At 41.0% G+C, this 14,592-nt stretch overlaps 1 protein-coding gene across 1 annotated transcript; it reads right to left on the minus strand.

Annotated features, from left to right (window-relative positions):
* Positions 1 to 2,047: 2,047 nt before the first annotated feature.
* Positions 2,048 to 14,376, minus strand: MDH1 (malate dehydrogenase 1). Its single transcript, XM_075707724.1, has 9 exons — positions 14,346 to 14,376; positions 7,982 to 8,080; positions 7,559 to 7,655; positions 6,402 to 6,577; positions 4,900 to 5,022; positions 4,595 to 4,771; positions 2,865 to 2,978; positions 2,561 to 2,650; positions 2,048 to 2,199 (listed from the first exon to the last, which is right to left on the minus strand). The coding sequence occupies exons 1-9, from the start codon at positions 14,346 to 14,348 to the stop codon at positions 2,074 to 2,076; spliced, it is 1,005 nt and encodes a 334-aa protein (XP_075563839.1). The 5' UTR covers positions 14,349 to 14,376; the 3' UTR covers positions 2,048 to 2,073.
* Between the last annotated feature and the right edge of the window lie 216 nt (positions 14,377 to 14,592).

Here is a 14,592-nt window from a genome sequence, read left to right on the forward strand (position 1 = left end):
TCTCCTGGAAGCTACTTTAAAACAAATGTCAAAAAACCCTAAAAGCCAGATCTTCCAAATTTTTTTTTAAAGCTTCTTCCCTACCTTGTGATGTTTGTGTAGGTATGGCACAAAACATACTGCACAGCAGCAGGATTTATCATATCTTATTTATGGTTTTCGGGCACAGATGTGTACTCATTCCTCTACTTAGCCTGTAGCCTTTTCAAACTGAGTAACAGTGTGCACTGTAGCTATCTCCTGCAACACTCATGGTAAAACATGTTGACTTAAAATAAGCTGTAGCATGGTAATTACTAAAAGGAATTCCTTCGGTCGCTGGGTTCATGTTGAAAAAGAGATTTTACCGACTTTGTATGGAACACCAGAAGGCAGTCATCATGCTGGCAGCTTTCCTTACCTCCCTCATTTCTGCAGAAGTTCCCAAACTGTCATGAAAAGAGAGACATGTGAAATTTTCTTATCATTTCTCCACAGCTAAACTCAAAGGGGTTTAGAGGAATGAGAAAAAGTGAAAAAAAATACGGTGTATATACTTCTTATCTATTCCTAAGACAGTAAGAATGCATAAGTTTTGCAACAGCTGCTTCATAAACATTCAAGGAATTCACTTGCTATGCCTTGTCTCCAGCTGGCCTGTGCTGCAGCAGACATGCCCATTTTCTGAAATGCTTGTTTTCCCTTTCAGCCACTTATGCATAGTAAGTCTTTGCTGCATTACGGTCACTGTACTTAACAGCCACAGTAACATTCCGAGAGAGACTTTTTTTTGTCAAAACAATTCTACTTCTTGAATCGTCATGTAAGGACAACAAACCAAAAAAAGGAAATGTGATTACTCCAGACATGACAGACCCAAGATTTACTTTAGTAGAAGGCAGGAACACTTATATTGGAACAGGACAGACTACAACTTAGCATTGACATTGTATATGAGAGTTTGCACTCTGCAGCCAGGGTGGGAAATATTTAAGGTGCTTAGAAAACAAAACAGATAGTACATCTAAGAAATTCCCAGAACAACAAACCTAGTCTAAATCCCTTAAGTCTACATAAGGTGGGTTACTACAGTAGGAACAGACAAAGCAGGAGTCTAGGAGAAGAGTTACAGCAACATTCACCTGTGTGGTCACAAAGGAATAATTACAGTACAATGTATTTGAACCTTCCTGAAGTTAAAGAGTTAGTAGGCTGCACTAGAAAAATTCTCAAGCAAGTATATTAACCTCACTTGGTCTTAACCAAGTGAGTCCTTGTCTCCTGGGACAAAAAGCTTTGAAGCTACAGTCAAATTAGTACCGAGCCACAGTACCAACACTGCTTTTGAACTGTACTGCTGGAGTACAAATCTGCCTTTAGGCTTTTGTGTCTGATGTTGACATAAAGCAATTTTGCCTGGGAAAGACAAATGGAAATGCTAGTCATCAATAACTTCTTAAAACTAGTTTCCCTCAGTTTTTTTATAAATAGGTCTTCAGGGGGTTTTATGTTGTACTATCAAATTCTGCTAGTTACATACTAAAACATGCAAATAAAGTGCAACAGACTACACTTAGCCATTATGTGATTAAGCATCTTTTAATGTTTCTATTGACAAACACTGTAAGCATAACTAGAGTGAACAGTATATACTTGGAGTCTGTCCAGTCATAGACTTGAGTCACTGAACTTCTGGTTCAAGAACTACTGGCATTCTAATTTCATTTGCAGTTGAGCCATAGGAAGCTGAAGTGATCATGGACTAGGAAATGTTCCAATAGTGCCAAATTCTAATCAAAACTCAGATTGTGCGTTAGTAGCCAAGGCCGAGGCAAACAATTTTTCTGTATCATACACAGAAAGCAACGAGTATTGAACGGATAAAGTTTGGTCAACAAACTAGTTTCACTTCTTTAATAATCTTTTTGCTAGTAACTCAACAGGCACAACAGTACCAGTAAGCATATGAACTTCAAAATGCACAATTGCCACAGACAGTTGACTTGAATACAGTAATAGTGTTTGGTAGCAGACTTAGAGACGACTTTTAGATTCTTCCACTCTAAAATGATTTGGTATTTCCTCATCACCTAGTCATGCACTGGAAAGGAATTCCACAGCAGTCTCCTTCTCTTCAGTTAACTCCTTAGCAGTCAGATCCATCTTCTCACGAGAAAAATCATTAATAGGAAGACCCTCAACAAACTTCCAGGTCTTGTCCTGTTTGAAAACAAGCAAAAAGCCCCTCCATATGAGAACAACTTCATTCAGTCTGCACGAAAGAAACTCTGCAGTGTAAGAAACAAAGTTACGGCCTTAAACACATCAGACAGAAGTTAATTTTGTTTTCAGATAAAGAATACAACCACCACCAGCTAGTCGTGTAAGATTGTACTTTTCTATCAGTACTTATTTGACAACTGCTACAAAATGGTGAATAATGGTCCTGTCTGTGAAAGACTGCTAAAACCCCTGCGTTCCAGCAACTGCAGTCCCATACTAAAACCTGGGTTAACTAGGTCATATGACAGTTCAACAAGGTCTTGCAGAAGATACTTGGATTTAAATACAGTCTAGTTACCTTGATCACAACAGGGAATGAATATAGCAAGTCTTCAGGAACACCATAAGAATTGCCATCAGAAATTACTCCCATGGAAACAAATTCCCCCTGAAAACGGAAGAGGAAGGGATAAATAAATTTTTCACTGCTAGCAGCAAGCAAAATTTTAATTTCCAATATATCGCATCTTCTGTGACACACTTTATTCCAGAAAAAGACAGATTCTTCCCCCCTCAACACACATACACATTTGAGGTCAAAGACCCTGGCATGTAATCAAAGCATTAGGCAAACAAGCACTTACTCAAGAGCAACATCTTACCGCTGGAGTGCCAAACCAGATGTCCCTCACATGATCACAGATAGCTTTGGCAGCTGACATTGCACTGGACAGCTTCCGAGCTTTAATAACGGCCGCGCCACGTTGCTGAACAGTCTGCAATTAAGAAAAAGCCCTGAATTGTAAAGCAGGAAAATCTTGGCTTGGTCTAAACACTGTTGGTAAACACCATAAGGAAAGACCACCTTACAAACATTTTTTAATTTCATCAGTCAAGATACAGTTCTATCACTAAATGAACATAGTATACAAACCAGAAATACAATCTAGAAGAGTTTTCCCAAGACAAGAACATAGTATTTTGGAGGCTGGCTCATTTCTTATTACCTGCTTTACAGCTAGCAGCCACTAGCTTTTTTCATACCAATACCAGGTATTTCAAGCTTTTACCACCAAGAGACTTCATGTACATCAACAGTAACAGATGTCTCTGAGCAATGCTGGGAATTAAGGGTTTTTTTGCCAAATATAATGTGAACTACCCGCTGGTCTCAACCCTACAATATTTAGTGCATAAAATTAATTCCTGAAGATAGCTGAACCTACCTCTCTGTACTCAAGTTTCTATTTAGAAATTTTGTACTTAGGAATTGCACTTCTTGGAATTAGAATAGCTTCTTAAACCTTGTATTTTTTTTTCTTTTAGTATGTTTTGGCAAGGCTGTATGCCAACCAGACCCCAGACTAGAAAGCAGGAATTACGAAATCTCCTTATCTTAGGTAAAGCATTCTAGCATAGACCAGCATTACAATGCACCTAGAAGGCCAAATCAGTATCATGCCTTGGCCACGTAAGATACAGCAGGATCAAGGACAAGGACAGGTTTCTGCTTACACTCTGGCTCATGAACTTCGGTTGCCAGCATACAATCATTTGCTCTGTAGCAACAAGCATGAACTGGAATAACCTATATCCAAAACCAAGATAGGACAGAGCATGGTCATATGACAAAACACATCCTCAGTCCCAAACTAAAGGTGCCTTGGCTAAGATATAGTACCTGGCTGTCAGCATGCCTGTAACATTGCAATACCAAGCAAAGTACAGCTACTTGGAGCCATGTTCATCAAGGGCTTTAGCAAAGTTGTTTCACTTTCTATTGCATTTAGGTAGCATGTACTCTTGATCAATTAATACTATTATTTTGTTTTACTACCCTATATTATTATTTATTACTTACATTATTATTTATTACTACCATACATTAAAACATTTGCAGGTGTTTTCTAGACTTATCAGATTACTTTTCACAAATGCTGCTGATGAGGCCACAGATTTAGATTTGGGAAGCATGTGTGCGTGTGCATGCGCACACATGTGTAGGGCGAGGACTGCTGGCCTTTTTTTTTTGGTGGGTGGGGAGCAGCAAACAGATCGTCCTTCATCTACAAAGCTGCCCAAAAAAGTCACCATTGTGAATTGTCAATGGTGCTTGTGCACCAGATGAGTTGCACCTAAGCTATAATCAAAATTGGGTTTTGTTGAATCATTTTAGCACTCCAAATGGCTTTTTCTAGTAGTATTTACATAGGTTTCATAATACCTTAAATTTTTCAAAAGCAAATAACTTAGAAACAAGCTATCCGAAGATGACTTATTCTAGTGAGATAGGAAGACCTGCTTCAGTCATTTACATAGTTTACAATTTCGTATCAGGTTAGGAGAAAGCAGAAGCACAGAATGACCATTTAAAAAAGCCCCAAGATCTTACCAGGATAAAGTCTCCCTTCAGCCAGCTGTCATCTTTTATAGCTTCATAAACTCCAACTTCCTTTCCTTTCACGTTTACCTTTGCATGGTTAACATCTGGATATTGAGTGGAGGAGTGGTTGCCCCAGATGATGACATTCTTCACATCATTAGCAGTCACACCAAGTTTCAGGGCAATCTAATTGGAAATTAAAGATGTCCATTGTATTAACTTCAGCCTCTCAATTCATAGGCTTCTTTGAAAGCATTACTCTGTATTTAGCAGAGACAACAGAAAGCATTCTACTTGGAATAGGCCCTTTTTACCTGGGATTTAGCTCTGTTGTGATCCAAACGAGTTAAGCAGCTGAAGTTTTCCTTTGGTATTGATGGGGCTGACTTTGATGCAATCAGGCAGTTAGTATTTGCTGGATTCCCAACTACCACAACCTAAAAATGAAAAAGGAGAAGGGGAATGTGGAAAGGTGAAGAAACTATTTCTGCAAAACAGCTCCCTCAAGTGAAATACATGGCTTTGCCTTCAAAGAAATTATCAAAAAGTTAAGTTTTCTAAATACCTTGGTTGTCTTCAACAAGACTTTTTTTTGTATCTGTGTTGTTCATAGTCACTGAGTCTTTTATAACGGCACAGAAAAATATTTTCTAGCTAGGTATCTTTACAATTTGGCATTCAAGTGTGAAAGAACAAGACTTCTAGGAAGGCCTGCACACTGACACACAGCCTGGCTTCAAACCCCATGCTACTGAGATACAGGGAAAGCATGATACATACACACTAGTCAGCCCACAGTGAATTCACCATCACCTTTTAAACAGTTCCTAGACTGGCTGCCACCGCTTTATATAATTGCTTTATAATAAAGCAAGCCAGAACAGTTTTTTATCTCAGTGTTCATAGGCAGTTAGAAGTAAAATATTGCCTGAACTTAGATCAATTTATTACTATGGAAAACTGATTTTTATTCATCCTTCATCTACTAATGTGCCTCAGATGATTAACGTCAAGCTCCATATACTCTCAATCACACAAGCTAATCTGCAAACCTCCCTTTCTGTTTCCCCTTTTGAAAGTAAATTTTCCATTACTCTGCAATAGTTATATTGATAGTTTTTATTCCAGCTGTACAAAGAAGCAAACAAGTCTTTGGAAGCAGTAGGAAGTTCATCAGCAACGGAAGTAGACATTAAAAAGTCAGTTACAAAGCACAGTCGGAGTCTGGGTCTGAGATTAAGAGCAGTAGGAGAGCGGCCACATGATCCCATTAACTGTGCTGAAGGAATCCAAGAGAGAACAATTAAAAGCATCCAATACTCCAAAGACCAAGACACAAACAACCTAAATAAAGCCAATTTTTTGTGCAACTGTAATTCCATAGTAATATAGAAGTTAAGGGTTATTGTGTTAAAGCCACAGATGGATATGAAGTACGCAGCTGCATGTAGATAATTTAGTTCTCCCAGAGAAGAGAGATAATGAGCAGAAGACTGCTTTTTATTTTTTTTATATAGTTTGGGTTTGGGTTTTTTTTTTTTTTTAAGAATTGCTGGTAACCAGTTCAGCGTATGTGTGGACTACAGCAATACAATGTAAGACTCACCTTCTTCACCGAACAAATGAAGGACTAAATCATCTACCTATTTAACATACTGTATCTCATCTAACCTTGACTGTGGTGTATTTTCCAGGGCTTAGAAGAAAGGAATGCCTGCACTGAACAGGCCCCTCCTTATGCAATGCCATTCTACAATCTATTAGATCCCTACAGAACTCAGAGAATTAACTTTTTAACTTCAGTTTCTATATTCACCTTGACAGTCTTTTTGGCATACTTATCCAAGGCTGCACCCTGAGACTTGAAAATTTTCACATTTGCTTTGAGTAAATCCTTCCTCTCCATGCCCTCTCTCCTTGGCATGGAGCCAACCAGAATTGCTATGTCAAGGTCTTTGAATGCAATTTCCTCCTTGTCTGTTGGAATGACCTCTAAAAAAAAGGAAACGGGAAAAAAAAAAACACCTAAGTAAGATAAATACTCATGGCAAAGTGTTAATGGGAATATTCTTTGGTTCATAAATATTATATAAACTGATCTGACAACACCACCACCTTCCCCTTCCAAAAACACAAGTATAGTCATTTGGCCCTAAGTCCACAGATTAGAAACTTTTACTGGCAAGTATTTATACACAAATATTTATCTAAAGCTTTAGATATAAATTCTGAAAACACAGGAGAAATCTATGTCAAAAGACATCTTCCATGTTTCTCTCTCTAAATATATCTACATATGTATACATACATATTATACACGTGTATGCATATATGCCGTTCTTCAGTTTTATAAAAAAATTCTTAGTGGCAAGTATCAACACAAATGAAGTTTTCCTCTCCCTTTAACAATTCAAACTGAAGAAGGTTTGATTTTTACAAGTACAAGAGCTGGTAGCTACACATTTTTTAACTGCTGTAATAATTACAGTAGCATCTACTGGCTCTCTTTCGTCTGTTTGTTTAGATTTATCATAACTTGTTTACATGACTTGATGAGCAATTTTTCAATTTGTGTCTTTATGCAGAAGATATTTCTAAAGACTAGACTTTATTTTTACTTAGTAAAGGCATGTAAGCATATCTAAAGATTCACTGTTATTTTACCACTAGACCAGAATACAATGCATAAATGCACAAGTATCTGACAATTTGTTGCACATGCTGACAACCCAGGATTAGATGATATAAACCAAAACCCAGGTATCTGCATAGTCAATTCTTTACACAGAACTCATTTGATGACATTCTTCCTAGCTTACAGCATAAGTTAAATTAATTTATCTTCCACAAAATATAAAACCAAGAAAGGATCATCTAATATTCGGCTTAACTTCCTGCCAGCTACAGGAACTCATAAATGCAATAGTTGTACTAGAACATCTTGTAGGTATAAGAAAAGTTTCTTTCGGCCACCTCTCAGCAGCGGTAGAGCACAGTCCTGCAGCTCCATCACTACACCTTCCAATACAGTCATCATGGGGGTGATATCCAGCAGCACAAGAACAAGAGGCTGTAAAGAAAGAAATTGTTTAGGGCAAGTTGCACATAATCCGTTTTGAAAATTAATTTGTCTTGTTATCTGCTAGAAACTGCTATCTTGTGCAAGACTTAAAATCCATTTACAGAAAACTGAAAAAAACTTCAGCATGACCAACAACTGAAAGCCTGCGTAACAGAGCAGGACTCCATTTTCACCACTTAAAGAATAAGTTACTTGTCTATTGGTAAACCATTCTGAGTGTCTACAAGAAAACAAGTCTCAGGGACTGCAGTTCTGACATTAGCTTATTCATTACTGCGCAGCAGAGACAAGTGACAATTCAGTGTAAGACTTACCTGTTCTTTGCCAAAGACATCTCCCTTGGCAATGCTGTAGAGCAGCGAGTAAGCAATCTGCCCAGCAGCTCCAGTCACCAGGACTCTGATAGGTTCACCCTGCAAGAAAGTTACAGAGACTTATCCACCGCTACGCGGTGCAGGCTCACACCATCTGAGAGCAGTAAAAATTAAGTTACTGCAGAAATACGGTTGTGATTATTTAACTGGGATGAAAGTGTGTGCCTAAATATGGATCAGGGCCAGCTCTTGGGATCACACTTCTGTTCTGCTAGAACCACCAGCAATTTCTCTACTTGCTTTTACAGAAACAGACTGCACTTGCAAAAATATCCCCAAGAATTGTTCCTGGAAAAGCTTCCAAAATGCCAGGAATGACAATCTGTTTGAAAAAACTTTGTATTCCTTTTAACAATGCTGCCTTTTTAGCGTAAGGTGTTACAACATGTACCCACTCATTAGATTGCCCATTCATACTTCAAACTTACTACAGAAGTTTTATGAGCTTCACCAGTTTTCAGATTCTTTCAATTTTGAAGACTGTTTCCATTAAGCATTTTGAATGCTTACTTGCAACCAAAGACTTACTGAATGCCTGAAACCAAGGAGTCTAGCGGACTTTAAAACTACTGCCTCACTAAACTGTTATGCAGCAATTTAACAAATCCACAGACAAAAGCCACATTGTGGACAAATACAGACACTAATATCCATAATACAACTGTCCATTGTCAAACTGACCCAAAACTCCAAAAGACTGGGAGAAGACTGCCGACACATTGCTATATTGCAAATAAGGGGAAAAAAATGGCTTACTATATAGCAAAAGTCCATTTTGTTAAGTAGAACCAGGACTTGGGGAACTCCAAAGGTTATGTTATATTGAAAAAGGAAAACATGCCAAAGGACATTCATAACCCAATATTTTGTAAGCCTGTTTTTTGTATCTCCCTTTTTCCCTAGAGGCAATATGGCTGGGGCAGATTGTGCTAGGACAGGAACAAGCAGACTCCAACCAGCCTGCTGGAATCCCATGCCCACTTTTTCAAATAATTAAAAGATGATCACTTGAATTATGGACAAAACATCTTCCACATTCAATTAAGTCTGAAGTGATTTAATTGCATACTAAGCTACATTATGAAAAGTATAGTTTGCAGAGCAAAGGCAGGCATTTTGCTTAGCACTGGTGGTTGCAGCCGGAATACTGAGTCCAGTTTTGGGACCCTAAGTTTTAAAGGGATGTTGAAAAACTAAAGAGGGTCCAGGCAAGCATTACTCAGATAGCTGGGGCCCAGAGTTCATGTCCTATAAGACGAGGCTACAGGCTTGGGGAAGAGTGGCTGGAAAGCTGCCTGGCTGAAAAGGACCTGGGGGTGTTGGTCGACAGCCGGCTGAACATGAGCCAGCAGTGTGGCCAAGAAGGCCAACAGCATCCTGGCTTGTATCAGGAATAGTGTGGCCAGCAGGAACACGGAGGTGATTGTCCCCCTGTACTCGGCGCTGGTGAGGCTGCATCTGGAATACTGTGTCCAGTTTTGGGCTCCTCAGTACAAGAAGGACAGTGAGTTGCTGGACCATGTCCAGAGAAGGGCAGTGAAGCTGGTGAAGGGTCTAGAGAAAAAGCCTTATAAGGAGCGGCTGAGGGAACTGGGATTGTTTAGCCTGGAGAAGAGGAGGCTGAGGGGAGACCTTATCGCCCTCTACAACTACCTGAAAGGAGGTTGTAGTGAGGTGGGTGTTGGTCTCTTCTTCCAAGTAGCTAGCAATAGGACAAGAGGAAATGGCCTCAAGTTGTGTCAGGGGAGGTTTAGATTCCAATCTAATTTTTCTAGTAGGAAAAATTTCTTCACGGAAAGAGTGGTCAAGCATTGGAACAGGCTGCCCAGAGAGGTGCTGGAGTCACCATCCCTGGAGGTGTTCAAAAAACGGGTAGACGTGGCACTTTGGGACATGGTTTAGTAGGCATGGGGGTGTTGGGTTGATGGTTGGACTGATGATCTTAGAGATCCTTTCCAACCTTAATGATTCCTAATTTTACTCATTAAAAAATTAATCCAGCCACCAAGCCAGGAAACATGAAATTAATTATTACTCCGCCCTTAATTCTTTTAGTGGTGGACTTGGTAGTATTAGGTTAATGGTTGGACTTGGTGATCTTAAAGGTCTTTTCCAAACTAAATGATTCTATGAGGCTGAGGGAGCTGGGCGTAGTCTGGAAAGGTAGAGGACAAGGGGTGATCTAACACCAGCCTACTACTACTTTGAGAAAGGTTACAAAAATAATGCTGCCAAACACCTCTCAGTAGTGGCAGATGGCAGAACATCGGGCAATGGCTACAAATCAAGAGAAAAATTCTTGATTAAGGTGGTACTGCTGCACTGGAACAGGGTACCCAGAGAGTCCGTGCAATCGTCATCCTTGGCGGTTTTCAAGACCCAGATGAAAAAAACCCCATGTATGACCTGACTGAGCAGTGGCAAAAGCCTTGCTATCAGGCTGCACTGGACAACTTCCAGACTCAGAGGAAGAAAGAGGTCAGACCGGATGACCACCAGAGAACCTTTCCAATCAACATTCCTGTCATCTATATTTATAGGAAAACCATTTTGGGACTTGAGTGTATTCTCTCTGCAAAAGTGACCAGCCAAGCACAGCTGCATCAAGCTAGCATTACATGACTATAAAAATGAGGCCACCTACCCCCTTTTACCACATACCAGATAAAATGAGAGCATAAGTGATGAAGTTAAACTATTGAACTCACAGATTTAGACCTCAGCATGATTTTGCCTTCATTATGGGAATGATTCTTTAAATATTTGGCTAAATGGCTACCGGTTATGGTGTTCAACTGCATTATTTTCTTTTGAACCTGTCCTACTGCGAGTCTCATCCCTCAAGCCTCATCAGAACTCCATGAGGAGGGGGAAGGAGAGCAGACAATAGATTATTGATGTTTTGAATCTCAAAATTAATTTTGGTACACTATTCTTGAGTAGGGAAGTTATACCATCCAAATGTACCATAATATCTGAATGATGATGGGCAGCACAGATTAAGATACGTATCAGATTTTAAAGCCAACTTTTCAGCATGCTTTTAAGGAGAACCTACATTTTATTTATGTAAAGAGAACAATGAACACTCTTTTAAGGCAGCTAATCACGTTAGGAAAATAAGTACTGGAAAATTACTGTGCTGCAAAACTGTGGCCTGGCAAAATCCCATATCAGCAGCACATAAAAAAGTGATCCCCTGCTAAGCGTGCTACTCCAGAACTCACACAGATAACAGCAGAACACGTTTTCTTTGAATTATATGGTATCTGAAATAAATTGTGAATTGCTTTCTGAATTTCCAGTGAATGGAACAAAGATTTTAAGAAGTTAGGCTCTTTTTCCTTTGCAACCTGTGAGCCAATCTAAAGTAGCGTTACAAAAGGGTGAAAGTCAACGAGAATTTTTCCCATTATATGCGCTTTATATGCTAATATGATTTAAAGATAAAAAGTGTCAATCTATCCACTAGCATTATGGTGAGTATTTAACATAACAACAGGAAAGGGAAGGAATAGAAGATAAAAAGGCAAGAGGTAGGTGTTTTGTTTGTTTGTTTTTTTTACTAAGACAGACTTAACATTTAGCCTTGTTAAAAAAAAATCCTTCAGTCATGACTCAGCTCCACCATCTCAAAAAAAATTATGTTTGCTTACTACCATCCCTCCTGTTCCTCCCCCATTTTGGGCTGAAGGGGGAGGAAGAAACATAATCTAAAATGAAGGGAAGAGTAGTGCCTACTTGTTTTTTTTCCTCTTCAAGCCTTCAAGTACATTGGATTCACATACAAGCCTTCCCTGAACCCCCTCGCCCCTGCACCCATCATGAGCAATTAGTATCAAAGAAATTTTCATGCTCTCTCTTGATTCCAGGAGCTAGATTAACAAGCCAAAAATGTTGTGCTGCTTACAAAATACAGCTAACTCTCCCTGGAAAACTTACATCACATATAAACATCAGTATCACTGAGCATCTGAGGCTACTTTTGGATGTTGGATGTTGAGAGAAATGAGTAGCTTCCCAATGGAAGTTGTAGGCTTCACACATTCATGTTCAGGCACTTTAATCCATGACTTAGCTCCTGCACTGGGCTTCGATAAGAATACTTTCACACTGTGGTAACTACAGAGGTGACCTTTACTCAGTCTCAGGTATACAAGAATTAGAGGACAAACTAAATGACATCTAACTGAACTATGTAGTTTCAAAGCCTTCCCCACTTTCACATACGCCAATGTGCAGTTAAAAAGTTTTAGGAAACTTAAAGAGTAGTAAAGGTAATGATAAAAAGGAAGGGGTGGGGGGAAGGTGAACATTGCATCCCCAGATACCCTTCTCCCTCTAATTCAGCAAACACGTAGGAGTTCTCCCCCTCCTAAATTATCACAGATAAAACTAAAGCTTCCAATATCAAATGAGGAAGCTGTGGGCTTAATGCCCTTGCCCTGGACACACTTTGGTTTAAGAACTCAGTGACTAAATTATCTCTGTGATTACTGACAATACTAGCAGACCTAAAACATTAGTGCCATACATGAAAATAGCACTACACTGCAAAACTGATTCAGCAGGTTACAAAGGCAAGTAGAAGTGTAATATGAAATAACCCACAATCTATCAAATGTAGGAATGAGAAAATCTGTGTCCTGTCATTACAAGTGATGGACTTTGAGTTATTAATTACAGTTACAAAAGACCTCTATAAACATCATTACTGATAAACTTCACTGCCTGTAAAATATCATCAACCTAATGCTATTCCTGAATATTAAAGCCAACTAAGCTGTCCCACCTTGCTTGTCAAGAATGCTTTAAGCATTAAATTAAACTGTATCTCCTCAAAAGTCTAAAGCCTGCCAAACAAACTTTCCCTTTGCTCTTCCCTCTATAAAGCAGAGTTGCAGTGACAATAAATGTATTTGGAAGTGTGGTAGAAAGTATCCACAAGACAGTTGTGCACTTTAGCAACCCCAGCAGCGCTGTAGTTCATAGACTGAATTCCAAAGAAATTCCTTCCTTAAGAAATGACCTTGAGACAGGTGCCCTTAAAAACTTTTTCCATTTCATTTATCTAATAGCAGTTGCATCAAAAGACGCATGATTTTGTTTCAGAAGTGTAAAGCCTCTGCCCAATGCCAAATACCTAATTAGAATACTGAAAGTAAGATAAAAACCAGTGACATTCTGAAAAGTCTGGGCAAAGTAAGTTTCAAATAGCAGTTCTCCTGGAGACCAGCAAATTCATGGCAGCCAATGTTTTGGAAGCTCAAGTACAAACTAAAACTTACTGCCTTGTGGTCTCTCCTGAGAATTCATATTTTGAATAGAAACAGGAGTGGAGAATTCAGATAGATAAAGTTTACAGATTTTGGTATTTTTTAGCATATAGCTGAAAGAATAAGCCACATTTCAGACCACACAAGCATCTTTTCTATAGGGAAGTACCAAAAGAAAAGGTTTGAATAACAGGATGTAAAGTCTAGAAAAACATGGGGACTTTTCATGATTATAAAGGAAAGCAAGGTCTCTGTGCAAGTTCGTGCCTGTGCATATATATATGCCACAAAAAAGCAAAGCACTCCAGTTCACCTGTGTAACCTCAGGACAAGAACTAGGACTCCTTGACAATTTGGAGACCCTACACAAACAGCAGGATTTCTGACAGCAAGCAGGGATGAAAAAGAAGTCATTTTACAGGTATTTCCCCTTGAGCTAATACAGAACTGCACCCCAAACCTTTACTGTCTCATGAAATGAAGGAGCAGGCATCCCCATCTTCTGGAAGGCAATGGCACCAACCACGGGGCTCAGCGAGGCGCCGGCTTTAGGAAAAGGCGCGATGAAGCCGCCGAAGGGCCAGCGCCGGGCCAGGGAGGTTCGCTCTGCCCTGCCGGGGTGAGCCCAGCGGGACCACAAGCTGACCTCCCCCGCACGCCAGTGAAGAGGCAGAGACGCTGCCAGGCCGGCATTGCAGGGGCCGACACCGACCCCTAAGTCCCCGGGCTGGAAGAAGGTCACCCCGGCGCGGCCTCCCCCGGGGGCTGAGGCGAGACCTGGGCCCGTCTCCTCCCGGCTGCCAAGAGCACCTTCAAGTCATCCTCCGGGGCCTTGCGGCAGCGCCGCGACCAGCCCGGCTACAGGGGCCGCCCGGCGAGGAGGAGGGGGAGCAGCCGCCGCCATTTCGCGGCCACCTCCGCCGAAGGGGAGCCCCCTGCCCCTGCCCCTGCCCCTGCCCCCGCCCGCCATCACACCGCCCCAACCGCCGCCTAACGGGAGCACCCCCGGCTCGGGGAGCGGCACCGACCATGGCTGAGAGGGGCGGCGGGTCCGGCAGCCTCGAGGTCACCTCTACAGCGCGACTGCAGCCGCGACAGCGCCGCGCCAAGGTACCGCGGAGGGGCGGGGCGAGCCGGCCCCGCGCGGCCGCCTGGGGAGTGTAGTCGCGGCTCCCGCCGCCCCGCGCAGCTCAGGGCGCGGGAGGAACTACAGCTCCCAGCGTGCCTCGGGGCAGCGCGCCTCGCCCCCGCACGCTATTGGCCGCCGTCAGCCGC

Source organism: Pelecanus crispus, chromosome 3 (assembly GCF_030463565.1).
Source record: "Pelecanus crispus isolate bPelCri1 chromosome 3, bPelCri1.pri, whole genome shotgun sequence".
Lineage (NCBI taxonomy): Eukaryota > Metazoa > Chordata > Aves > Pelecaniformes > Pelecanidae > Pelecanus > Pelecanus crispus.

Excerpts from the sequence above, each read along its gene's own strand:
- MDH1 (XM_075707724.1), bottom strand. Across the intron at positions 5,023-6,401 it reads ATGCCAAAAAGACTGTCAAG|GTTGTGGTAGTTGGGAATCC; the intron begins GTGAATATAGAA and ends TTTCATTTTTAG. Across the intron at positions 4,772-4,899 it reads ACAACAGAGCTAAATCCCAG|ATTGCCCTGAAACTTGGTGT; the intron begins GTAAAAAGGGCC and ends ATTTCCAATTAG.